Raw genomic sequence first — 27,379 nt, 5'->3', positions numbered from 1 at the left:
CAAGCAAACCTCATTGACTGCAATATCAATAGGTATAGAGGTGTAGAGATAGAGATATAGACAAACAGACATGCAGACAGACAGATCAAATACATTCCGATGTCATATAAGATCAGTTTATTCAAGTTCACACATACAACACATACAGTATCACTAAATTAAAACAATAAATAAATATGTGGTTAAATAAAAGCACAGAAGGTTTTAAGACAGGACATTAAAGTGTCTTGTATTCCCAAACCAGAAGCACAAGTTAGTTCTGCTGCATAAATCATTCAAAGGGAGGACAGACTGAGTCACATAGAAGTCGGCATGTATGATAAAAAGTCATGACATGCACCTTCAGCATGTATTACAGTGACGTAGAGGTGAAACGGAGAAAAAAAATCAATCAATTAATAATCAGCTCCCATATGTGCAATTACATAAGAGCACCTTCCCACTCTTTTCAAAGTGAAAAGCCATGTTGGTGAGCAGTCGATGGTTGCCTGTCAGACACTGTGATGACTAGTCATGCTGACAGCATTTGGCTTTGGAACACTGGTTGATATTTTAATAAAAAATAATTCATGCCAATAATAAATATCAGAAATGTTTTATTATTTAAATGTAAAAACAAAAAGGATCCAGTATTTCCTCCCTTTTGTGAGTCTTTGAAATATCATTTTAATAATAATGGAACACTAAAATGCTTCAATAAAACCCAAATTAACTTGGGTAGCAAGAACAAAATAAACATGTATTTTCTTCACAGATTTTTTAAAGACTTTTTAAAGGTATATCTGCACAGAAATTTAACAGTCCTAGCAGGATTTCTATTCCAGTACTATACTGAATTTAAAATAACTCAGACAGCTCATGATAGATCTTGTGTCATATTGGTATTGAACAAATGCTGTTTAAAATAAGCAACCAGAGATTTTCTTTACAAAAATATTCAGCATCATGGACATGGGTGGATTATGAAACAGCGGGCCCCTGGGGCCAGGCATGTGGAAGGCCCCACTCCCTCTCCTTCATGGGAGGAGCAAGACACAGACTTTATAGTTTAGCCTCTTACTCTTCCTCTCTGATCTTTCCGTGGTTGTACTTCTCTCTGTATTTATTCTGTGTCTCTTTGCTGTCTTTTTGAGTCTCTTTATAGTTGCTTTGCATCTCTGTCATCATTGTGTGTCTCTTTGTGGCCATTTTGAGTCTCTTTGTAGTCATTTTGTGTCTCTGTCATCATTTTGAGTCTCTTTGTGGACATTTTGTCTCTTTGTGGTCATTTTGAGTCTCTCTGTAGTCATTTTGCATCTCTGTCATCGTTTTGTGTGTCTTTGTGGCCATTTTGAGTCTCTTTGTAGTCATTTTGTGTGTCTTTGTAGTCATTTTGAGTCCCTTTGTGGTCATTTTGAGTCTCTTTGTAGTCATTTTGTGTGTCTTTGTAGTCATTTTGAGTCTCTTTGTGGCCATTTTGAGTCTCTCTGTAGTCATTTTGAGTCTCTTTGTCATCATTTTGAATCTCTTCGTAGTCATTTTGTGTCCCTCTGTCATCATTGTGTGTCTCTTTGTGGCCATTTTGAGTCTCTTTGTAGTCATTTTGAGTCTCTCTGTAGTTATTTTGAGCCTCTGTGTAGTCATTTTGCATCTCTGTCATTGTTTTGTGTGTCTTTGTGGCCATTTTGAGTCTCTTTGTAGTCATTTTGAGTCCCTCTCTGATCATTTTGAGTCTCTTTGTGGTCTCTTTGAGTCTCTACCTGGTCGATATGTGTCTCTGAGGTTAAGGCCAGATCGGGCCCTGACAGTTTGGGCCCCTGGACCTGTATACCCGTTCAGTAATCCATCCATTGTCAGGAATAATAAATGACTTGGAAAAAGCAACACTTTGACAAGCAAGAGCAACAGTTATTTAATTACCCATTTACTCTGACTCACCATTTCAGAAAACTTTCTCAGGCTGTACACATATAAAACACCAGAGTGAATTTTATATTCCAAATGTTAAAACTTCCGATAAGTGCAAAAGAGTGTTTACGAAGCGTGGGTGACGTGGATCGTAGCTGGGCCCGTTGGAGAAGACAGCTTATCCCGCTAAATGCAGCCTCCTCACAGTGTGTCCCTGCCAGAATATCGTCTACACTTGTCTTGTTGCTCTGTTAGATGGAGAAGACAGTGCAGTGAGACTCACAGTACTTTACTTCTCTTAAACTAAAGGGAGGATGCACTGATACACTTAAGAGAGAGGATTCACTTGGGAGGAGCACAAAACTAAAAGGGTCACTAGTTTGTAGTTGCCAAAGCAAATATTTTTACTGTTTCACATGCATCATTACATAAGAGCTCTCTGCAGTCAAGCTGAAACAAATGGAATGGATACCTCTGTCTTCTTTATGAATAATGAATAGGTAGTTTGGACTAAACAATTTATGTGATAAATGAGATTTGGAGGCAGTTTATCCCAAAAGCATGTTCTTTTCCACTCAGGTCTTTGACTAGATCAGTTGTCACAGACATATTTATTTTATGAAAGTTTTTGTTTCGAGTGACAAGCTTGAAAGAAGAATTTTCATGATTTTTTTTTTTGCCTTTTTTGCCTTTATTAGATAAGACAGATAGACACAAAATGGGGGAGAGAGAGAGAGAGAGAGAGAGAGGAGATGACATGCAGCAAAGGGCCGTGGATCTGACCCGAATCAAGGCCACTGCAAAGGACCCAGCGTTCATGGGATCACACCACCAGCAACCCGTGGAATAAGATTTTTTGTAATGTAATGTATTGAAACTAGTTAATTTTTCCCCTTAGAGTTATAGTGTTATTTTTTTATTATTATTAGTCTTTAAACCTGTACTAAGTGAAATGTTGTCCACTTTGGGACCAGCAGAAACGAGCTGTGAACACCATGTGGACATTTTAAAAGAGCAGTGTGCAAGATTTAGGGGGATTTAGTGGCATCTAGTGGTGAGGATTGCACATCGCAACCAGCTGAAACTTCCGGTTAGGATTCCCTCAGTGTTCATTGTTCAGGAGGTTTTTACCAGGAGCCATATTATCCACAGAGGTCTTTCAGCCTCATGTAAACATCAGTGCTGTTCGGCTTGTCATGGAGGGACAGCACACTATGGTGGCTGACACAAAGGCCCTATCTAGAACAAGTGTTTGGTTTGTCTGTTCTGGGCTACTGTGGAAACATGCAACATGCCGGACTCTGTGGATGAGACTCCAGGCCCGCAGGAAGTGCAACGTAGCCAATTTCTGTAGTGGCCAAACAGTGGTACTACAGTTTTCAGGGTCCATCACATGATGCCATTGGGTCCGACTTTTTCCCCATAGACTTACATTGGGCCATGTCTATGAATCATTGGATACATTTTTCTGAGTGTCACAACTCCCACTAAATGACTCATTCCACCATCAGGATTTAATCCATTCAGTCCAATAACATTTTGAAAGTCTAAGTCTAAAGTCTTAGAGTCACAAGATTTAAGTACTTTATCTCCATTCAAGTTAGCAGAGCACAACACTCAGGCCAAGCCAGGCGCTCTGCTGGTGAAAGTTGGATGCCTAACCATGCTTGGCTGTTAGTCCCAAGTGCACTTGTTCTATGGGCCCAGTGATGTGGAAGCAGCGCTGATCATCAAGGTAATTGCATACTGCGGAAATGGAGCTTCTTTGGCTTTATGCACTGAGCAACTTTCATAGGAATGAACAGGGTCAATACCATATCCAGTTCTCTTAATACTTCCATATGAGACGTGCTCCGAATGTAGTTTCATACTCACAGACTTATTCTAAAAAAATGAAAACTTAATGATTATTTTCAGGTGATTATACAAAGAAAACTTACCTCTTATATTACCCTAAAACCGACACACTGGACCTTTAAACCTTAATTGTGAACGTGTTAGCAAACAGTTGCTTATTTACACATCCAGCAAACATGGAGCAACTTGTTTGAATATAAGTCCAATATTCAGTCACTTTTAGCTCTGTTTTTGGTCTCCACCAACTCCTGAGGGAAATATATCTCTCTCTTTAGCAGGTAATACTCCACCATTTTCACCATTACTCTACCATTTGGTGCTGAGCAGGAAGTGTACAGTGGATTTTAGGGGCTTTCATCTTTTAGCTGCCCGTTACATCTGAAAATGTATTTTTTTCAGAGCAGTGAGCAAACCAAAACCATAAATTTGTGAGTCGTAAAACAAAAAAAACAAAAAAAGCTCTGAGGGAACTGCAGAGTTGGGTTCATTACTACGAGTAGCGCACACAATAATCATTTGACCCACTGAAAATATAAAAACATTCATCATACCAGCTTCAAGGTTGATGGAAAACAGAAACAAATAACGAAGATGAAAAGCTGCTATACTGGTTACTTTCAGTACTAAATATCACAGGTATCAGATCAACAGAAACGATCAAAGACAAAGGAAAGAGCTATGAACTGCTTACGTAATGCATGAAACACTGTTTCATAAAGAGCAGATGTGAAATGTTTGAGCACCGTATTTACAATGTCTTACTAACAGCTAGGAACCTGTTCACGCCAAGCTGTTCTGGTAACAGATGGGCTGCGTAATGCTGTTCTTACCTAACATCACCTGCTCAATTTCCTCAGTCTCCTCCACGGCTACAGGTTTTAGCAGCAGGGCAAAAAACACAGCAATACCGATCACCTGTGGACAAAAACAAGCCACAAGGAAGCAGTTAACTTAAATGTCACATGTCATATTATTCTTTAACAAGTGTGACATGCTGGAAAAAAGTTTTTTTTTTTTTTAGACAAAATGACTTTATAAAATGAACATCTGATTCACTTTAAGCTTACTCACTTTGAGAGGCTGCAGAATAAAGATGCTCTGGAAGAGGGAGAGGCCCAGAGACATGACCCACTTGACTGACTTTTCCCTGCCATAATCCAAGCCGTACAACAGGGTGAAGAAAGTGGATACTCCACTGATGGACAGCAACAGGAACCAGCCCAGAAACACACACCACCAGGGCAGCCAGCAGCTCGCCGACTTCTTCTTCTTCTTTACAGGAGGCGGGCTGAGCCAAGGAGAGGAAAGGAATGAGCGAAACACACAAGATGTTCAAGTTAGATAAAACCAGTCATATTTCTAGTTTACATGAATATTTCAGTGTCTGTTTGTCGGCCTGGAGTGCTGACCAGTAGGCCAAGTGGCTGCTGAAGACCATCTCAGCCTTGCGGACCAGTATGTTGGTGACGTTGAGGGTCCGCTGATACTCGTCTGTACTTGGGAAATTCTTTACATCCAGTTTCTCGAGGCACATCAGGAGGTGACACAGACCAGCCAGGAGGAACTTGCTGCAGTACACCCAGTGGGGGTCACTCTCATTCTCCCCTTTGACAGGATTACACACAGACCAGCATGTCATTACAGTACATTTGCAATTCTCTGCACAGTATATGCACTCCAATATTCAATAATGCACCAAATCTGTGCCCCTTTAGATCCTCCGAACAAATGTCTTTTAACTAAGGGAGATCTTACCTTTGTGGAAGCTGCTCCAAAGCTTTGGAACAGCCTTCCCCTCTCAATCAAATGCTCACCCTCCACTGACACTTTTAAGACAAATCTTAAAATGTACATGTTTTCAATGGCCTTTGGTTGTTTGTAGTGGTCTAAAAGTTTAGTATTTTATAAACTTTTTCACTGGTTTTATTCTGTTTATATTTGTGTACATGTTATATTGCTACATATTTTTGTGTCATTCTTTTATTTTGTACAGCACTTGGGTCAGCTGTGGTTGTTTTTAAATGTGCTATATAGATTAACTTGATTTGATTTGATTTGAAATCCCATTCTTTAAAAAATAAAAAATAAAAAAATAGAATTACTGCCTCGCGGTTGTATGCATCTGCAAACCTGTCAAGTTACAGTTACAGTTTACATCCTCGTCTGTGAAAATATGGATGTTTCACACACATCTTGACCCCCAGCAGCATATATGGTCTATACATTCAGCACAGTTTCAGGGTGGGCACCCAAGATTAGTGTCAGTATCTGACCAAATGTCTCCCCCTCTGTTCCTGAGTTATGACATTGAGTAATGGCCAGAAACATGTTTCTGAAGAACACTATGATGTCACAGTGATGTTGACCTTTAAACTTTTGGACATAAAATGTAATCAATTCAACATTTTATCCTATCAGACATGTGTGTGAAATTTTGTCATAACATAATCAGTGTATGAATGATTAAGTTATGGCGAAAGACATGTTTTGTGGGGTCACAGTGACCTTGACCTTTGACTTCCACCCACCAGATTCTTACACTGTTAATTCCAAGTGGACGTTTGTGCCAAATTTGAAGAAATTCCCTTAAGGTTTTCTTGAGATATTGCATTCACCAGAATGCAGTGGACGAGGCTACATTGACCTTGATCTTTGACAACCAAAATCTTATCAGTTCATCCTCGAGTGCAGGAGAACATTGGTCCTAAATTTGAAGAAATTCCCTCACAGCATTCTTGACATATTACGTTTACAAGAATGCAACCGATGGATGGAAAGACAATCTGAAAACACAATGCCTCCAGCCACGGCTGTTGCCGGTTCGGAGGCATAATTAAAGTATATGTTTGTGACCTGTTTCTCAAGATTCACGTCTTCAGTATGAATTAATGGGCAACAAACAGGCTGGTGAAGCTGGATAGCAGTCAGAGGCTGACTCTGTTGGTTTGGTCTTTTCATAGGGTGTGTTGACAAAAGTATACAATATCACCAGCCTTATTGTTTCATTGTACCACTTTGGTGTCTTATTCATTCACTTTCCCCATCTCAGCCCTGTTGGATTTTTTGTTTTAGTGTAATTTCAGTGTATTTTAATCTTTAACCTTGATTATACAGACAGTACAGAGGGCCTTTTTTTCATTTTATTGAGTCATGTTTGATACCTTTCTGTTTAAAAAAAACCCCTAACTATAAAAACTACCTTGCATAAGCTGGATGAATTCATGCACTCTGTCCAAGGCCGGGCAGAGGTCAGCGGTGGATTCCAGCCTGTGCATCTCTGACATCTTGTTCCTCGGACTACTGCTCACTGCAAAAATCACCTCCTCTGTATCCTAGGGATATTCGAGTGATGCACAACAGATACCAAATGCAACCACGTACACTGTTTGATCAAACACATGGAAGAGTAGGAATACATGTTTTACAGTAAAAGTTCAGCAAAGGTCAAAGCCACACAGGGGGCGTACAGCAACTGCAACATAAAGTGAATAGAAAATGTGTTCCTGGGTTTACAAGGTCAGTGATGAGGCAAGCATCAAAGCCACAGAAAGTTGTGCTGAACATGCTGTCATACCCCAGAGATTAGACAATGCAAAACACACCTTCAGAATAGATGGTATGGTAACTGCAGGGGGTCTTAAGTTCTCCTCCGGGTCATCTTTTTTAGATTTTGAAATCATGCGAGGTCTGATGCTTCGGAAGATGGTGATGATGAGGATGTTTATTGGAAACATGAGAAGACCACTCTGGATCCCGACCTTGAGCTCCTGCCAGGTGATTTGCAATGAACCTGGAGAGGCAAAAAATGAATAAATAAATAAATAAAAAACAAGGACACAGTGTCAGTGATGGGAGGCAACTAAAACCTGTCTGGATCATTCAGGCAGCACATTGGTTTTATGACTTTTATCAACCTCATTAAAGCCCTGATAAAGTCTGTACGCTACCTGCTCAACACCAAAAAGCACACAGACAAAGGTAGGGGTGAATATTGTACTTAATTATTAGGCAGCTAAAGAAGCAAGTATTTCCTCTGGAGGGACTCATCAGGCGGCCAGGAACAAGACTCAAAAACAGAATCTAATGTCAGGTTTACACATGTTTTACATCATAAAATCATATTAAATTTGGTGTTTTAAAATCTCATGCTGAAATGTATTTGTAATTCAATGTAGTTAACAACAATCCATTTTAGTCTCGCATAGTGGATACACTTCCATTTCTAAGTATTATTTCATTTTACCTAACAGGCGGCAAATGTCAAATCTCAAACACACACACACAGAGGTACACAAAGAAAGCAGCAGCTTCAACAGTGCCTGAAGGTGGTGACATTGACATGTGTAGGCCCGCAGGTTTTACTGGCACTGTAGTTTGAGTGGGTGGAAGTTCGCTGCAAAGATCAGCCTCTCATTGGGCAGGACGAGCCACCCGCTGAAGTCCCGTCCTACCACCTCCGGTTGCAGTTTTCAACACGTCCTTTACTAACTTTTGCGGTGTTTGATCTTGCGGGGATGTAGCCATTTTTCTGCCATGGTTCGCATCCTGTAGGCGATATTTTTGTGGGCGTGTTACACCAAAACCTGTTTCCCCCCGGCAATATTTTTGCAAGCGCAACGTTGCTGTGGCACCGCCAAGAACAATTGTGATTGGTTGAAAGAAATACAAGCAGCCGGGGCGTTTTTTTTCTCCAATCTTAAAGTGAGAGTCGGCCCAGCCAGACCTTTCTTTTCTTGAGAAAGGTCTGGTGAGTGAGACTACTGCCACTGTCCAGAGCTGGTCTGAGGCTGACCAACTAGCTCCCTCTTGTGGACAATCTGCATTCAGCTAAATGTGAATGGGTGATTTTGTAAATAAAAAACATACAAACAAAAAAAGGCAACCTCTGGTGCTGAAAAATGACGTTATCTCTAAAGCAACAAACTGCAGTTCCATGAATGGCCACTTGAGGCTGGCTGTAAAAGTGAGTCAATCTCATTAGACACCCATTTTAAATACCAAACTTTAAAGTATAAATATGTTTACAGCCTGGTACAAAAAACAGTTTTAGTTTCTGTAGCTAATTTCCTCATTCATGACAACTTCACAGGGGATGACTTTTTACATAACCATTTAAGGCTAAAGCTACGCATAATTAAGGGCAGGGCTGCTTTGAGAGACAGGCTGTCTGTGAGGCATCACCACCATCTGTCTATGAGACAGATCCACCCCCTTGCTTCTCCACTGCTCCACCCTCTTGTCCAAATTTCGTCACATATAGCTCCAAATATCCAAATTAGCAGCAGCCAAAATAACAAACTTGAGGCTTCAAAACACGGATGTGTGAAGAGAACTGGATACAGCACTGTAGCAGGGCCCTGTTCATGCCTATGAAAGTTGCTTGGTGGCACATAAAGCCAAAAAAAGCCCATAGAACAAGCGTGCTAAAGACTTCTGCCGGCTGAGCGGCTAACCTCTGGTTTAGCATTCCGCTAAGTCAAATAAGGGTAAAAAAAAAGGGGGGCTCCTCTTGATTTTCAAAATAACCAAATAGACCAAATTTTGATCGTGAAATTAGTAATTTCTTGGGAGTAGGGACACTCAAAAAAATGTATCCACTGGTAAACAGACATCTCCTTCACAATGTAAGTCTCTGGGGAAAGTATTTTTGGGCCTGATGGCATCACATGAAAGACCTGGACATTGTGATTCTACAGTTTGGCCACTACAAAAATTGCCTTTAAAGCCTGAGGCTGTTCCTGGAGCCTTAACTCAAAACAAGAATCAGCAGTACTCAAAAGTTTGTGAAAGCTGCTTTAGTCCCTCATCCCACACATATTCAGTTATTGCTGTGGGCCTGTGCTGACACCTCCACACTTAGAAATGTTTCGGGTACACATATGGAAGCAGAGGTGCTGGAGAAAATACAAAATGAGACAATAGGCAGCCAATTAACTTAGTTTTCACATTACGCCCTCTGCTCCAGCTCACGTCTTGACTCCTACCTTTTGACCTTTCTCCAAAACTTTGAGACCTAAAGAAAACAGCTCATTATATTACATTTTAGATGTTCGCTCAGTTTTATGATCAGTATAGTAACTTTCTTAAAAAAATCCGTGGGCTTGTTGTGTAAGTGACCTTTTATTCTAGAAACATCTTCAGATGCCTGTGAACCAGCAACAGCACTGATAAATCTAACAAAGATTAGCTTTCTCTCTGTGTATTAAAATTTCTCTTCATCTAACTAACAGCTAAAATCATTCACCAAACTGGAAGAGCACTGGTGAGTCCTCATCTACAGGAATGTTCCAGAAGGCGATGTTAATGGCCATGGTGCAGAGGAGCAGGCTCATGCAGCAAGAGACCCTCTGGGCACGTGTGAACGGACTGCGTGAGGGAGGATCCACGATGGATACCCAGATGTGTTCATCCCTAAAGCCAGTCGATGTTCTGCTCTGGAAAATATTCCTGGCAGAGAAAAACAGAGACCCATCATGACACTTCCTCCAGAGCTGACTTTATTCCAGCAGTGTAACGTGGTTCTGACCTGAAGCTGGCAATCTCGTTGTTCTTTGCAGCATTGAAGGTTTTCTTGGTCATGTTGTCTCCACGGTCGGCACTCAGCCAGCAGTCACAGAAGAAGTGAAACACGTGTCGTGTTTGGAGGTCTTGTATGGTCACCTTGTTTATATACCTTTTTATAAGGGGAAATCATAAAACAACAATTATACATTTACCACATGGGTTGTTTATGTGAGAAATGCAAATGTTAGATAATATTTAAAGGTCTAGTGTGTAGGATTTAGGGGCATATATTGGCAGAAATGGAATTTGATATAGTAAGTGTGTTTTCGTTAATGTATCATCACCTAAAAGTAAGAGCTGCATTTTCATTACCTTATCATAAGCTGTTTGTATCTACATAAGGGAGCAGGTCCTTGTCCATAAAGTCTGTCATGCTGCACCGCCATGTTTCTACAGTAGCCCAATACAGACAAACCAAACACTGGCTCTAGACAGGGCCATTCACGTTTTTTTGTTTTTTGTCAATCACTGTAACTAGCACCCCCTCCGCAATGAGTAGCGCCAGTAAAACACTGATTTTTTTCAGTATTTTTTACTTGTTTAAATCACAGAGTCTGTTTGTTTTTAGGAGGAAGAGACCTCTGTGGATAATTTGGCTCCCAGTAAAAACCACCTGAAAGTCTGGATCTAACGATATCAGAGAAAAAAAGTGAGCAAACATTAGCAGGTGCTGAGATAGTGGCGCGTCTTGACGAGCCAGACAGCGTCAGAGAAACACTGATTTGTATCCTAAACTAATAATCAGTGCTTTTACCGTTTTTAATCACCTGGTCGGTTGGTTTCGGAGAAGGAGAGACCTCTGCGGATACTTTGGCTCCCGGTAAATCCTAAAACACCTGAACAGTAAACACTGTTGGAATCCTAATCCTAAAGTTTTAGCTGGTTGCAATCTACAATCCTCACCACTAGATGCCACTAAATCCCCCACAATCTTACACACTGTTCCTTTAAGCTACGCTAGTATGGAGTTAGATTTGTGTCTTTATTACATGCGAGAAAATAAATGATATGAGAGAAAAAAAAATGAGAGAAAAAAAATATTTGAGAGAAAAAGTTTTCACGCTGATAGCAAAAAATAATAATATTGGAGACTAAAAAAAGTTTTGAGAGAAAGCATTTTGTCATAGAATATAAACATTTTTTTTTTCTGAGATTTAAAAAATGATTTCCGAGAAAAAAAACTCTCTCTCAAAAAACAAATTTTTTTTTTTTTTTTGCTATCAGTGTGAAAACATTTTCTCTCAAAAGAAATTGTTTCTCTCAAAACATTTTTCCTTCTCTGCTGTCGTGTCAGGATTTTGCTTTCGCTGTGCAAATAATGTCATGGGCAGGGCCACGTTCCTGTTGGCCAGTCTCAATCGAATTGACAGCTGGGTGAGGATCGTCTTGGGAGTCGAATTCAACTGAATCATTCATCCACCATGGTCGATTCACTGGCATAGATGCGCTGTGTTATTTGGGAGCGGAGACTCCAATGTTTGGGTAAGATGATGACACAGATGATGAATGATTGAGAATGAGAATGAGAGTAAAAAAAAGTTTTTTGAGAGAGAGAGTTTTTTTTCCTCAGAAATCATTTTTTAAATCTCAAATTATTATTTTTTATATTCTATGACAAAATACTTTCCTCTCAAAACTTTTTTTAGTCTCAAACATTTTTTTTTCTCTCTCATATCATTTATCTTTCTCGCATGTAATAAAGACACAAATCTAACTCCATACTCTAGGCAACTCTGCAAATAGGAAGCATCAAAAGAAGAGGATTCTATATCCATATTTGTATATATATCATATATATATATATATGTACCCATATTTGACCTTTTTTTCCAATTTTCTTTTTCTGTTATATGTTTCTGTACAGATACAACTTAATTTAAGTAATGGATTGTATTTTTATATGATGTATGTAATTTTGATGTTTGCTTAGTAATTTCTCATTTTAGTGCAGGATGTTTGTTTGTTTTCTCTGAACACTTGTGGAGGCGTGTCACCTTCAAAATGGCCTCTCATTGTGATCCATTGCTGTTCCCCACCTGCATTCACTTATTAATCAGGATTGGGTGACACCCCTATCAAGCTTATAAAATGTTTTGCTTGACTCCTGTCCACCCTTTTACACCCTGATGAAGACCTTTGGGTTGAAACCGGTCTGTGTATTAATGTAAGCAGCCATGTTTTTCAAATAAAGGCTTTTTAACTTAATTCAAGAGCATCTGTTCCTGCTCCACGCATGAGTACCTTTTCTTCCCACGTGCTGACCCTTATCTTCAAGAGCACATGCGTTTTTTTCTCTTGAGTGTTATATGACATAGACAGTCCTATAGCACACTGCTACCTCATTCTTCACCCATATTTGTGTGTTGTGTATTTTACTTTGAAGTTTCTTTGAATATTTACTGCCAATATTAAAGATAGCAGCAACCTCTGGTGCTGCATTGGTAGTCTTAGTGGAAGACCAGCACTGTATATTGCTCAAAGCATTTCCTGTGATTCTTTATGCCCCCTCTTATTAGACTACAGCTGTTCTTCCCCAAAGTGTGTGTGCATGCATGTGAACAGCCTGCTGGGAGTGGTCTCTAATGAGAAATGATAACAAGGTAGTGCTACGTGACGACAAAGGCCTGACATTTCAAAGTGTCACTGTGAGAAGCCAAGATGAGGCAATAAACACTACCTGTACACAGCTCTAACAACCCTGCTTACATCCTCACAGTGACACTAACCAATTATCCAAGCACTGAAGCACCCCTGCTCTGATCTGGAGTAGCACTAAATGTATTAATTGTTTCTCCAGTACCATGACGGATGACCTCCAGAGTTGTCGTGCTGCAGCCTGAGGTTTCGCACTTCGCCCAGTGGGAAGGGTGTGGCCAACACGAACATATCGACAGCTCCTCTCTCAAAGACAGGCTTGTCAGGATCTGTGAGGTTGTGTGTGTCACTCTCGCCCTGTGAGCCAATCAGCTTCACTGTCACCTATAGGACAGCACAAAGGGCACATATAACAGCACTGGTTTCACACATCAGTGACCTGAACCAAGACTGTGGAAAGCACCACACTATAGTGTCAGAGTAACCAGTATAGCATTTCATTCAAGGCTTTTCATTCATTTCAGTTTCTTTTAAAAAGACTAGTATATGCTAGGTAATCTGCAACGGTAAACATTTAATCGTTCTATTTATGAGTATTTTTATGAAAACAAATCATTCGTTGTATTGAACTTCAGTTATTACCTCTCTGTATTCTGATGCATTCAGGTGTTGGTGGGGAATTTGTGAATGTTTTATTGATTTTCAAAGTCTTTATCCCATAAAAAAAAAGAAACAAAACATGTATATTTGACTTCAATTCATTCATTCCTCCCATGACTATAAAAAAACACCATTCATCATATATGTTGACAAACTGAAATCTGTATCCCTGATTCCATGTCTCCCACCTTGCCCACCCACCTATAGGATTTCAGGCTACAGCTATAATACAACATCTATAGGTACCACCTTATTCTTTATTAAGGGGTTCCTGTAGTGAATCAAAAACATCAAAAAAGGGTGTCCATATCTTAGTAAAGGTTTGTGAGGACCTTATGAGTGTTTGTTTGATTTTTTCTAGCTTTAAGAACTATATAATATCTCTGACCCAATGAGAAAAGCATGGGGGAGCACGATGTTTCCAGTTCAAAAGGATCAAGCATCTTCCCAGGAGAGTAGTGAAGGCTATGACCACGTAGGCTTTGTTTGGTAAGATAGCATGGGATTCCTTCAAAGTTAAACCAAAGAGTGTGTAGACTGGGTTAGTATCCAATTGGGTTTCAAACACCTCACTAAAAACTTTAAAAATACTTCTCCAGAAGATGGACAGATCTGCACACAACCAGAACATATCCTCCTGAGACCCTGTGTCCTCGTATAAGGACATCACATCTTGGGTTTACTTGAACTTACACTTCATTCTGATTGACTTAGATCTGTTGTCCTTGTTCATTGACACTTTTTTGTGCCTTCTAGTGGTAGCAAGAGCACAATACACTAATAAATGTAAAAACAAGATGGCAGCCATCTCTGCCAAGTCAGTCTGCAGCTGATCCTGATACATAAGCGGACAAGGTCCAAAACCTGATCACATGTTATGGTTGAAACTTCTTTATTTATGATTAATAATGTTTGTAGTTTGATATGGCAACAAATTTGACCAATTTTAGCAACTGTAAGAAGATAAGACACTGTTAATTAGGCTGTACTTGTTTGAGGACATTAGGTTATGTTATTGTCTCATTTGAGGACATTTGGGCTTGTTGACAATGTTGTTTTTTATACTTACTGGGTCCGACTGATCCCAGTGTATGGTACCCTCAGTAAGATTATTATTCTACGAGCTATGTCAACTCTCTGTCAGAAATATTGAAAAAAAGCCAATCATTATTCTGTCAATGAACAAAGGCTCTTACATTGGCAGTAGTCCCAGCGTTCTTGCGATGACCAGTTTGGACACTGATCAGATAGTTGTAGTGAGCGCCTGGGTGGTTGTCCTCCAGCAGGGTCAGCTTCCTCTGATAGTTCAACAGACAACATTGTGGTGTGTAAATATTAATGTGTTGGCAGAAACTGCTGCATTTTGGTAGTGGGATGAATATTAAGAGTTTATTTACTAAACAAAATACACACCAGTTAAAAAGAAGGAAAATACTTGTACTTTATTTGAGTATTTTCATTTTAAGCTACTTTATACTTCTACTCTACTACATCTGGAAGCCAATATGTGCTTTTTACTCGACTACATCTACTTCGCAACACGATTTACTAGTTACTTTGCAGATTGAGATTATTATCATATTCAAAAAAATAAATTAGTATGTATTAATATGGATTAATCTACCCAACAGGATATAAGACATTAGCCCCACCTTTACCAGCTGCAACATTAGTGATGCTTACAAATTAAAGCTTTCATGTTATGAACCATTGACATGATATACAGTCAGGTCCATAATTATTTGGACAATGATACAGTTGTCATCATTTTGGCTCTGTACACCACCACAATGGGTTTTAAATGAAACAATGAATACCTGCTTAAAGTGCAGACTCTCAGCTTTCATTTAAGGCTTTTTTCAAAAATGTAGTATGAACCGTGTAGGAATGACAAGCATTTCTTCACACAGTCCCCCGACTTTAAGGGCTCATAAGTATTTGGACAAACTAACATAATCATCAATTAAACAGTCAGTTTTAATACTTGGTTGCAAATCCTTTACAGTCAATGACTGCCTGAAGTGTTGGACACATAGGCATCACCAGATGCTGGGTTTCTTCCCTGGTGATGCTCTGCCAGCCCTTTACTGCAGCCGTCTGCACTTCCTGCTTGTGTTTTGGGTGTTTTGCCCTCAGTTTTGGCTTCAGCAAGAGAAACGCATGCTCAATTGGATTCAGGTCAGATGATATGACTTGGCCATTGCAGAACATTCCACTTCTTTGCCTTAAAAATGTCTTTGGTTGCTTTTGCAATATGCTTCAGGTCAATGTCCATCTGCACTGTGAAGCATCGTCCAATGAGTTTTGAAGCATTTGGTTGAATCTGAGCAGATGATGTAGCCCCAAACACTTCAGCTTTCATCCTGCTGCTCTTGTCAGCAGTCACATCATCAATAAATACAAGAGAACCAGTTCCACTGGCAGCCATACATGGCCATGACATAACAGTACCTCCACCATGCTTCACTGATGAGGTGGTGTGCTTTGGATCATGAGCAGTTCCTTCCCTTCTTCCTTCTCTTGTCTTCCCATCATTCTGGTAGTTGATCTTTGTTTTATCTGTCCATAGTATGCTGTTCCACAACTGTACAGGCTTTTTAGATGGTTTTTGACAAACTCTAATCTGGCCTTCCATTTTTAAGGCTAACCAATGGTTTGCATCTTGTGATAAACCCTCTGTATTTATTCTAGTGAAGTCTTGTCTTGCTTACAAGAGCAGCAGGATGAAAGCTGAAGTGTTTGGGGCTACATTATCTGCTCAGATTCAACCAAATGCTTCAAAACTCATTGGACGATGCTTCACAGTGCAGATGGACATTGACCTGAAGCATACTGCAAAAGCAACCAAAGACATTTTTAAGGCAAAGAAGTGGAATGTTCTGCAATGGCCAAGTCATATCATCTGACCTGAATCCAACTGAGCATGCGTTTCTCTTGCTGAAGCCAAAACTGAGGGCAAAACACCCAAAACACAAGCAGGAAGTGCAGACGGCTGCAGTAAAGGACTGGCAGAGCATCACCAGGGAAGAAACCCAGCATCTGGTGATGCCTATGTGTCCAACACTTCAGGCAGTCATTGACTGTAAAGGATTTGCAAACAAGTATTGAAACTGACTGTTTAATTGATGATTATGTTAGTTTGTCCAAATACTTATGAGCCCTTAAAGTCGGGGGACTGTGTGAAGAAATGGTTGTAATTCCTACACGGTTCATACTACATTTTTGAAAAAAGCCTTAAATGAAAGCTGAGAGTCTGCACTTTAAGCAGGTATTCATTGTTTCATTTAAAACCCATTGTGGTGGTGTACAGAGCCAAAATGACGACAACTGTATCATTGTCCAAATAATTATGGACCTGACTGTATATAAATCTGGGCCTAATGAGTACATTTACTTTTTTGTACCTTAAGTATATTTTGATGTTAATACCTATGACCTTTTAAATGCAGGACTTGAAACAGTATTTTTACTCTGTTTTACTGCTTCTTTTATTAAAAGACGCAATCGGTTGAAACCTCACACTTTAATTAATAACAAAACAAATGTGAAAATACATTTTTTATGAGTGCCGTTTGGAGAGACTGACCTTAGAGCAAGACCTGCGGTCAGCATAGCAGGCCCACAGCAGAGTCACCAGGTAGAGCCCAAAGAAAGCACATAACAGCGCCAACACGACATAGTTCTCAGACAATGTGCTGAACAGCTCGGCTGTGCGAGATAAGTCCACGTAGTTTGGCATCACAAAGAAAGAGCTCCCAAAGAGAGTGAGGTGGTTACACAGACACTGCGTTCGCTCTGGAGTGCTTTTGTCCCCCACCTGAGACAAAGACAGCACATCACTTCCTGACATGCAACTGCTAGTGCTGCCAAAACATCACTGTACATGCAGAGAACGTAACATAGCCACGTTCATCAGACGTTATCCAGGTGGATAAACTCACCTGGCAGCCATCAGTGGTCCATATCTCCCTCTCTGTGTTCCAGTATAAGCACTTGCTTGTGAAAGAAGTGATCTTAAGCGTCAGACCAGGCTCCCAAGTGGTATTAAAGAGTCTGGTGTCAACATACCAGACTCCAGGAGTCTGCTGTAACATCTCGGGGGTTATCATCCAGCGATAGCCATCTGTTGCAAAAATCAGCCGACGTATGTCTTCATAATCCAAGAACCAATTCAAATATATCTGATGTAATAATACATGAGATACTTGGGAACACATACGTTTATGCTAAAATGGTGTCTATTATTATTTTGTGCTGTTATTATACCTACCTGGATCACAGTGGTCTGTCTGCTACACAGTGTTACAATAGATTTCTTAACTCTATGGCTAAAAATCAGAGGTCAGGCAGCAGTGACACTCACCTGTTAGGCTCAAGTTGGTTGTGCTGACAAAATATGTATCATTAGGAGGTGACCCCTCGGACAGCTTAAGAACCAATGACACATTAGCACTGGGCTCCACATTTAGGAAGATGGTCACATTAGGGTCTGAGACGTTGATTTGAGTTAGTGCTTTTGTGTTTTTCTCCAATGTAACAGTGCTGTTAGTCAGTGCTGTCGCATTTGGATGACGCAAATAGATCTGGAGAAACCACAGAAAGCAGTTTAGGATTAATATTAAAACTGAACTTGTGGATATATATCTTAGTTAAGCAAACATGTAGCCTTAAATCACATGTTACATCACACCAAAGATTTTTAGTTGCACAGTTAAGAAAAGGTCTTTTTCCTTCAAACAATACAGTTGGCAGATTCAGCAATATTCAGGATGAAAATAGACTGTGTCAGCTCTGTGGGGAAGTGAGTTTCATTTTCCTCTGGACCAGAGGTGTGGACTCGAGTCACATGACTTGGACTTTCATCACAAATCTGATGACTTTAGCATTGACTTGACAATATCAAAAAAAGACTTGCAACCTCAATTGAATTTAAAAAAACACCAATGACTCGTGACTTCAATTGGACTTGACTCTTTTGACTTAAAATTATTTGAGACCTTCCTCAAAGATTGAAAAGGGTGTTATTTATGACGTGTGTCATGAGTCATTTTCTGAAGTAAATAACATTAACGCTATTCATTCCCAGCAAATTGACACTTGATTCCCAGAATCCACATTGTTTGGTTGAAGCATCCAGTCAAGTTGCTGGAGAGAACCATGAATAACTAACGTTACATTACCAGCTGAAAAAATGATACCAAAGATGATTTCATATTAGTGTTGTGTCGTTCGCGAATGAATCGTTAAAAAAAACGTATCTGTTGAGTGAAAGTACTGAACTGAATCGCTTGTGAAACTGGTTTGTTCATTTCTCAGTTCAGTTGAGCTCAGCAGCGAGCGTGGACTGATTCAGTCCATGCAAATGATGAATCACTCGCGAGTCGCGAGGCAGCCAGGGTGAAGGGAGGGACTGCCTACCACGTGACAAATCACTCGGTGAACGAATCACTTGGTGAACGACGTAACCCTGATCCCTGAGTGATTCAAATCATTTCTTCTCAGCGATACACTTTCATAGGGACCGTTCTCTCCAAGCTAACGGCTAATGTAGCCAGGAGTAAAGCCACATGAACACAATCACACACCTCCCCATTGTTTTAACAGACTTAGTTTCCAGATAAACAAACTTAAAACGTTACGCTGGCCAGTAATGAGACTCACCAGTGCAGGACAGACGAACCTCCCGCCAAGCACTGAACTATTGGGTGAATGAATCTTTTTAATGAACTGATTCTAGTGATTCAGCTACATCTAGAGAACTGCTTTGCCCATCACTATTTCATATGTGTACAGAAACTACATGGTGGTCGAGAAAAAGCAAACTACAGTATGCAAAATGTGTGGGTCGAAAATAACAGACAGAGCAGTCCAAAGACATGCAGGTTAACTGGTGACTCTAAATTGTCCGTAGGTGTGAATGTGAGTGTGAATGGTTGTCTGTCTCTATGTGTCAGCCCTGTGATAGTTTGGTGACCTGTCCAGGGTGTACCCCAACTCTCGTCCAATGTCAGCTGGGATAGACTCCAGCCCCCCTGCGACCGCTAACAGGATGCTGACTTTGTCTCAAAAGAAGTTGACACTGACCGTGACAACTAGTAGCTCTAATAGCATTTACTTAATTAGTAATATACAGTACAGGCCAAAAGTTTGGACACACCTTCTCATTCAATGCGTTTTCTTTATTTTCATGACTATTTACATTGTAGATTCTCACTGAAGGCATCAAAACTATGAATGAACACATGTGGAGTTATGTACTTAACAAAAAAAGGTGAAATAACTGAAAACATGTTTTATATTCTAGTTTCTTCAAAATAGCCACCCTTTGCTCTGATTACTGCTTTGCACACTCTTGGCATTCTCTCCATGAGCTTCAAGAGGTAGTCACCTGAAATGGTTTCCACTTCACAGGTGTGCCTTATCAGGGTTAATTAGTGGAATTTCTTGCTTTATCAATGGGGTTGGGACCATCAGTTGTGTTGTGCAGAAGTCAGGTTAACACACAGCCAACAGCCCTATTGGACAACTGTTAAAATTCATATTACGGCAAGAACCAATCAGCTAACTAAAGAAAAACGAGTGGCCATCATTACTTTAAGAAATGAAGGTCAGTCAGTCCGGAAAATTGCAAAAACTTTAAATGTGTCCCCAAGTGGAGTCGCAAAAACCATCAAGCGCTACAACGAAACTGGCACACATGAGGACCGACCCAGGAAAGGAAGACCAAGAGTCACCTCTGCTTCTGAGGATAAGTTCATCCGAGTCACCAGCCTCAGAAATCGCAAGTTAACAGCAGCTCAGATCAGAGACCAGATGAATGCCACACAGAGTTCTAGCAGCAGACCCATCTCTAGAACAACTGTTAAGAGGAGACTGCGCGAATCAGGCCTTCATGGTCAAATAGCTGCTAGGAAACCACTGCTAAGGAGAGGCAACAAGCAGAAGAGATTTGTTTGGACCAAGAAACACAAGGAATGGACATTAGACCAGTGGAAATCTGTGCTTTGGTCTGATGAGTCCAAATTTGAGATCTTTGGTTCCAACCGCCGTGTCTTTGTGAGACGCAGAAAAGGTGAACGGATGGATTCCACATGCCTGGTTCCCACTGTGAAGCATGGAGGAGGAGGTGTGATGGTGTGGGGGTGTTTTGCTGGTGACACTGTTGGGGATTTATTCAAAATTGAAGGCACACTGAACCAGCATGGCTACCACAGCATCCTGCAGCGACATGCCATCCCATCCGGTTTGCGTTTAGTTGGACGATCATTTATTTTTCAACAGGACAATGACCCCAAACACACCTCCAGGCTGTGTAAGGGCTATTTGACCAAGAAGGAGAGTGATGGAGTGCTGCGGCAGATGACCTGGCCTCCACAGTCACCGGACCTGAACCCAATCAAGATGGTTTGGGGTGAGCTGGACCGCAGAGTGAAGGCAAAGGGGCCAACAAGTGCTAAACACCTCTGGGAACTCCTTCAAGACTGTTGGAAAACCATTTCAGGTGACTACCTCTTGAAGCTCATGGAGAGAATGCCAAGAGTGTGCAAAGCAGTAATCAGAGCAAAGGGTGGCTATTTTGAAGAAACTAGAATATAAAACATGTTTTCAGTTATTTCACCTTTTTTGTTAAGTACATAACTCCACATGTGTTCATTCATAGTTTTGATGCCTTCAGTGAGAATCTACAATGTAAATAGTCATGAAAATAAAGAAAACGCATTGAATGAGAAGGTGTGTCCAAACTTTTGGCCTGTACTGTACATTTTTTGTTGTAGACATAAATGTTTAAAAATATGAGTTTGCAAGTTATGTAAATTGGTTTTCTTAAGGATTAGACTTGTGACTTCTTCCTCTTTGTATTTTTAGTACTATTATTATATTTACCACCTTTTGTCCTTCATTTGGAACAGTCAGTTCTCCTGTTTTGTGGTTCTTGTCACAGCTGACTCCACTGTTGATCTGTGAAAGGTTAGTGCTCTGATATACAAGGTGTCCCTGGCTGCCATCAAGGAGCTTCACTCTCTGTGCGGTCACTCTGACCAACCTTTCCATTACTGGCTGTGTCCTGGTTTATGTTACATGTCAATCACACTTCTGCCATTTTGAAAACTGCACTGACTGGCTCATTGGAGGCACTATAATGTTAAATATCTGTATGTGATGCACAGTGTTCTGTAAATGTCACCTTTGCCTCCCCCTTTGCTTGCCACCTACACCCAAAAAAGTAGCACTATGGCACTAATGACACAATACCCAGCTCCCATGTTGGCTGTACCTCTATCATCTCTGTCAGGTTTGTCAGCTTTATGTCTGAGACTCCATCGGTAAGTAAAAGGCTGCAAAGAGTTCCTGAGATGTTGTCATCAGACGGATGGGGGTTCCTTGAGAACGTAGCCATCTACGGAAGAGAAAAGATCTGTTGAAAAAGCTGCAGGTGACAATAAAGATGCAAACACATTTACACGTGATGTTAAAACACACACAGACCTGAGCGATGATTGGGCTGCGGCCTCCAAGCTGAGACTGAAGTGCTGCAAGTGAGGGGAGTATGATGAACTCACCGTCTTGCTCTGAGCCCAGCACGGCATTGCTGAGATCAGCAGGTGTGTGACTGAAAGGAGGGAAATAAGTTTTGGTTTTTAAATATGCTTGCTGCCATATTTATATGGTTACAAATGAAAGACAAGTTGCAAAGATGTTTGACGAAATATCCGATGAGTGATACTCTGACAGAAAATACCTACCTGCTCTGATAGATGGTGCCTGTTGGGTGCCTGATGACAATTCTCTGTGAGGTTGCTGAACCCACGAGCATCGAGACCGTCCGAAAGATCTCAAAGACCTCCTCAAACAAAGACTGGAGAGGGGAAAAAAAGGCAACGTCACTTGACCGTAACAACCATGACGTGACAAAATGAGTACGATTGCTAAATGCAGTACTTACCGTAGGGTTTGGGTTAGTCTCGATGTCGCATTTGTTCATTGAGAGAAGGAGGATGCCGGTGCTACAGTTGATTATGTGACTGATAGTGTCGTTGTTGTTCAAAGCATATTGTGCACTCAGATTTTTAGTGCCTGCCAACAAATACTGAATGAATTTGTCCTGTGAAAGGGAAAACATATTCATTAAATATGCCATGACGTACTCTCGGCATGAAAAAGGTGACTAATGCAACAGCGATAAAGTACTGTAAAACTTTAGTTAAAATCCTAGTCCCTCTTACTGGCCCAGTGTGGCTGCACATTTTGACAAATAAAGGCCTGTTTGAATTAGACACCTGGTCTGGTTGCCAAGCAGTTCATTTCTACAGAAGTTCTTAGGATTTATAAAACCTGACTGTTGACTACCTACTTGAGATAAAGCTAGTCAATATGGAGATGCTACACATCGTTAGCGCGGTTGATTTCATTTTACTGAACCCATGAGCACCAAAGAAGACGAAATAAGTCATTCAAATTTGCCAGCATTGGGAAAAAAAAGTGGTGACTCCCTTCTTCCTCAGTGGTCATAAAGTCAGAATACGTGTCCATTCCTCGATTGCCCAGTAAGTTATTCCTTTAGATTTAACAGGATAAAGTGGTGTTGTGTCAATATGCCGGGTGTTGTTATCCTCAGGTGCCATTAAACGAGTGTCATAACACATGATATGTTATTCGAAGTCTAATTATTATACAAGTAATATTCATACTGGTTCAGATAAACAATTTGATTGTATTTTCCATCTTTGCTGAGCAACAGTTTGGTGTAAAAGAAATTTCCCCTAGAGACGCCTGTCCCAAATATAGGCCTGTTGAGTTCAGTGATTTAAGCAAATAATAGCCCGGGCTACTAATTGAAGTTTTACAGTAATACTTTCTACAGACTTTCCAAAGTAAAGGAACCCACCCTGCTGTCGTCTGTTGGCTCCCCCATCGTCGTTTCCATACGCAGTAGCTCTTTATCTGCTTCCTGTGTCAGAGGAACAGCATTTATGAACTTTTTGAGTAACTACTATTCCTGTTCAATGGTCAAACCAAGGTTATTAACTAAAACTTAACTAAAAACTAAAACTAGGTGTGAAAAAAAAAAAAACATTTTAATTAACCAAAATAAAATGAAAAATAGACTTTGGAAAAAGTGAAAACAAACTGAAAAGATACTGTGCACTCAATAAAGTAAAATACAGATATGCAGTAAATGTCTTGTTTTAGTCTTGGCCAAATTTGTCACCACAGCAGGGAAGAGGAAAAGAACCTTTGCTCGTTGCCAGGTAGCCAACTCTGCATGGGTATGTATGCAATATATATTTTATCAACAGAGTAGCTAACTTTGTGTAGCATAGCTTGTGTGTTAGTGCACGTGACCTGTAGCTGCATGTTTTAACATTTTATTAAGACCTACATAATGACTACTGTATTTTATCTATGCTTACTTTCTATTGCTACTCTGCATGTCTGCATGTAATGCTAAGCTATGTGTCGGTGCTTCATGCTGTCTTGTTGCTTTGCATAGCCTCTGTTCTATCGCAAGAATTTCTGTTTGCTATAGTTAATGCTGTCTGTATGTAACATCTTGCCAAAGGGCTGCAGCTGAAAAGTAGCCAGCAAGCTAACACTGGCACATTTACGGAAATGTTAATTAATGTGTGTTGTCCTTACAAAAAAAAAAAAAAAATTAAATGAAGGAGGCATTGGTGCATTCTCATAGAGACTGGGATGTCTACATGGCTGTCAGTCAGTAGCCTTCAGAAAGTGTTGTATTTGTGTTTCTGAACTTCTTAAATCTTACCTCTGACAAGTACCACCCACAAAGAACTAAAACTAATAGTTAAACTAATAAAAACGAAACTAAAATGAGCCTTTTTTACAATAAAAACTAAACTGAAACAAACAAAGCCACCCTGAAAACTAAAAAAAAACAAAAAACACACAACATAAAAAAAAGTGAAATAAAAATAACAACCAGTGAAAAATACAAAACTATAATAACTCTGGGTCGAACGGTCTTTTACCAGGAGGAGGTTGTCAATGTCTGCAACATGCATAGCCATGTTGCTCACATTCCTTTTGTGCCCTGAAATCAAAGTGTGTTTGAAGATAGAGAAAGAAAAAGAAGCAGATGCACAAATTCAGTTTTATGTCTGTTGTTCTTCACTTTCTTTATGCTGATTGAAATGATGTCATACATAATGTTTCAGTCCAACTTACGAGATCTGGCTGCATTATTTAACGTCGCCCGGTACTGCAGAGAAAACATGAACAGAAGTAACATGAACACTCAGTCAAGATGTTTATACGGCTTCTTTCAAATGTGAAATGTTTCTCTTACCTTTGTGTTTGATGAAGAGCTAAAATCTTTAAAACAATAAGGACACTTTTAATAAACAATATATTGCATATAAAAAAAACAAATAATGAAATAAAAAAACTTCTCTCAGTTATTATGAATGCAGGAGAAGGAAAGAAGGAAGAAAGCAAGGAAAGACATAAAATTCAAAGTAGTGAGTAGGAAGCTGTTGATGCGTACTGTGGGTGCAGAGGAAGCCTCGCCTCTGGTTGCAGTCAGACGTTGGGATGAGCTGAAGAGGATTAAGCTTCATGTATGTGCAGTTGTTCCTTGAAATGTCAGCATTTTCTGTTAAGGGGACAAAAGCATTAAGAAAACTTAATGTTTGGGACACTGCTTTGGGTTACAAGTTCGTTAGCTGAAACCCAATAAAGACAAAAACAATTCGGCTGCAATTATCAAGTATTTTTCAGACTTATCAATTAGATATTGAAAAATGCCATCACATCAAGTTACCAGAGCCAAGTGTAAAGTCTTAAAGATCCTTGTTTTGTCCTTTTCTAACCAACAAAACCATCCATCCATCCATCTTCTAACCGCTTATCCTCTTGAGTGTCACAGGGGGCTGGAGCCTATCCCACTGACACTGGGCGAGAGGCAGGGTACACCCTGGACAGGTCCCCAGATTATCACAGGACTGACACATAGAGACAGACAAACATTCACACTCACATTCACACCTACGGACAATTTAGAGTCACCAATTAACCTGAATGTCTTTGGACTGTGGGAGGAAGTAGGAGTACCTGGAGAAAACCCACGTCGACACAGGGAGAACATGCAAACTCTGCACAGAAGGGCTCCCCCACCCAGAATCGAACCAGGAATCCTCTTGCTGTGAGGCGACAGTGCTAACCACCACACCACTGTGCCGCCCCCCAGCAAAACCAAAACATATTTATATCCAATGATATCAAACCAACGTTTTCATATTGTAGAAGCTGGAAGCTGTTTGGTATTTTTTCCTGACCAGATTAATCAGAGTTATCAGTGTTGTTCATTTTAATGAGTTTTCTCCTGATGGACTAATTTTTAGCACCAGAGATCATCTTAGTTTAGTTAATACATGTCACAAGATAACTAGTGTCAGATATTTAAAAAGTGGACTTTACATATAAAATGTGCTGACAGCTTTAAAAGTGTGAATGCTGTACTGACATATTTCCAACATATTTTCTGACTTACATAAGAATTTTGTTGATTTTTATACTGCATTTTGGAAAACTCTTGTAGTGCTGTTTGTTTAAGACAAGAAGTTTGCCATATTTTCTTAGATAAAAAATATATATATTTCAAAAAATTACAAAAATAATGAAATTAACATTTATATCCCCCAAGGGAAAATATCAAAAATTAGTGAAAGTCAGATTTTGTTTGACTGCATTACAACATTTCAGATGAAATCCAGCCTTACTCAGGGCAAAAGAAAGTCGGAAACCCTGGCTTTGTGAGGTAAATCTGAGGTATTTTATGAATAAATATAAATAAATATTATTTCTAAGTAAGAAGCATGACTTTCCACAACTCTGCATGTACAGACAGAAAGGCCATAGACACTTCAATTCAAGGATCACACGTAAAAAACACAATTAATAATTTAAAAGAAAACGTACACCAGTAAAAGGAAAGCAGTGTGTGTGTGTGTGTGTGTGTGTGTTTGTGTTTTACTCACGTATGGTGGGGTCCTGGTCCTGCTCGTGGACCCCCTTCCCCAGCCACCATGTGCAATTGCTGGTGCTTTTCTCTCTGGTGATGTTGCTCAGAAACATTTTAATCTGGCTGTTCATCACCCTAAGAAGCTCCCCTCCTCGCCTTTCACAGCAACTCCTGGCTTGGGACCAAGTTTTAGATACTCGCAGAAACTCAAAACGAACATTTTTAAATGTACACGGTGCGGGGCAGTCATTGTAGTCCGTACAGGTCTCAGATATTTCTGATAAAGATAGAAATCCAGCTGAAATCCACAAAAAGACACAGGTTCGAAGTAACACAGCCATTGTTATGATAATGTACAGAGCTAAAGCACATAGTGTTGTAGGGACTGAGGCTGGAGGTGGGCAAGATCACTTCTGTCCGTCACATGGAAATCAGAGAGCTTTCTCCAGAAAAACTCTGCATATGTTCTTAATACATTAGGAAAATCACGGAGGACACTCAAACAAGATGCAAAGTGAAGCTGGCATCACCATAGGTCACATAAACTGAACCTCCTGTAGTGACCAAGGACAATGTTTCAATGTTTCATTTGTTGTCAACATGAATAACATACTGTATTATATTATCATGTGTAGGCCTATTGTAATGATAGTATCTTAAAAACAAATATCTTATACTCAAATTAAATCATTCTAAATACTCTCTGCTTCTTGAGAAGCACCTTAACTTCACTCTCTACCAAGTCCCGCCTTCAAATGCAAACTACCCAATCATTGCATAGCATCTACCAGGTTTGACGGCTCTGACAACTATGCATATTTCAGCCCTCAGGCC

General features: G+C 40.1%; 1 protein-coding gene across 1 annotated transcript; it reads right to left on the bottom strand.

Annotated features, from left to right (window-relative positions):
- Positions 1 to 134: 134 nt before the first annotated feature.
- On the bottom strand, positions 135 to 26,900 carry pkd1l3 (polycystic kidney disease 1-like 3). The gene is made up of 23 exons (XM_033632142.2): positions 26,562 to 26,900; positions 25,070 to 25,177; positions 24,872 to 24,897; positions 24,751 to 24,784; positions 24,555 to 24,616; positions 23,450 to 23,512; positions 22,508 to 22,666; positions 22,308 to 22,420; positions 22,051 to 22,174; positions 21,839 to 21,961; positions 17,927 to 18,146; positions 17,505 to 17,686; positions 17,150 to 17,380; positions 14,760 to 14,861; positions 13,109 to 13,287; positions 10,271 to 10,417; positions 9,989 to 10,191; positions 7,347 to 7,534; positions 6,944 to 7,076; positions 5,154 to 5,349; positions 4,816 to 5,032; positions 4,575 to 4,659; positions 135 to 2,135 (listed from the first exon to the last, which is right to left on the bottom strand). The coding sequence occupies exons 1-23, from the start codon at positions 26,884 to 26,886 to the stop codon at positions 2,089 to 2,091; spliced, it is 3,267 nt and encodes a 1,088-aa protein (XP_033488033.2). The 5' UTR covers positions 26,887 to 26,900; the 3' UTR covers positions 135 to 2,088.
- Positions 26,901 to 27,379: the final 479 nt, after the last annotated feature.

The sequence above is a fragment of the Epinephelus lanceolatus genome, chromosome 2 (genome assembly GCF_041903045.1).
Source record: "Epinephelus lanceolatus isolate andai-2023 chromosome 2, ASM4190304v1, whole genome shotgun sequence".
In the NCBI taxonomy this organism is placed as follows: Eukaryota; Metazoa; Chordata; class Actinopteri; order Perciformes; family Serranidae; genus Epinephelus; species Epinephelus lanceolatus.
The sequence above is the reverse complement of the archived record's forward strand: the minus strand, read 5'-3'. Positions and strand labels throughout refer to the sequence as shown.

What these genes read in the sequence shown, in the direction of transcription:
- pkd1l3 (XM_033632142.2), bottom strand. Translation starts at nt 26,886, where the DNA reads ATGGCTGTGTTACTTCGAACCTGTGTCTTTTTGTGGATTTCAGCTGGA. An exon ending in AGCCAACAGACGACAGCAGG is followed by an intron (nt 22,667 to 23,449) that starts GTGGGTTCCTTT and finishes TCCCTTTCACAG; the next exon opens with GACAAATTCATTCAGTATTT. An exon ending in ATTCATCCAGCTTATGCAAG is followed by an intron (nt 5,350 to 6,943) that starts GTAGTTTTTATA and finishes ATCCTGTCAAAG; the next exon opens with GGGAGAATGAGAGTGACCCC.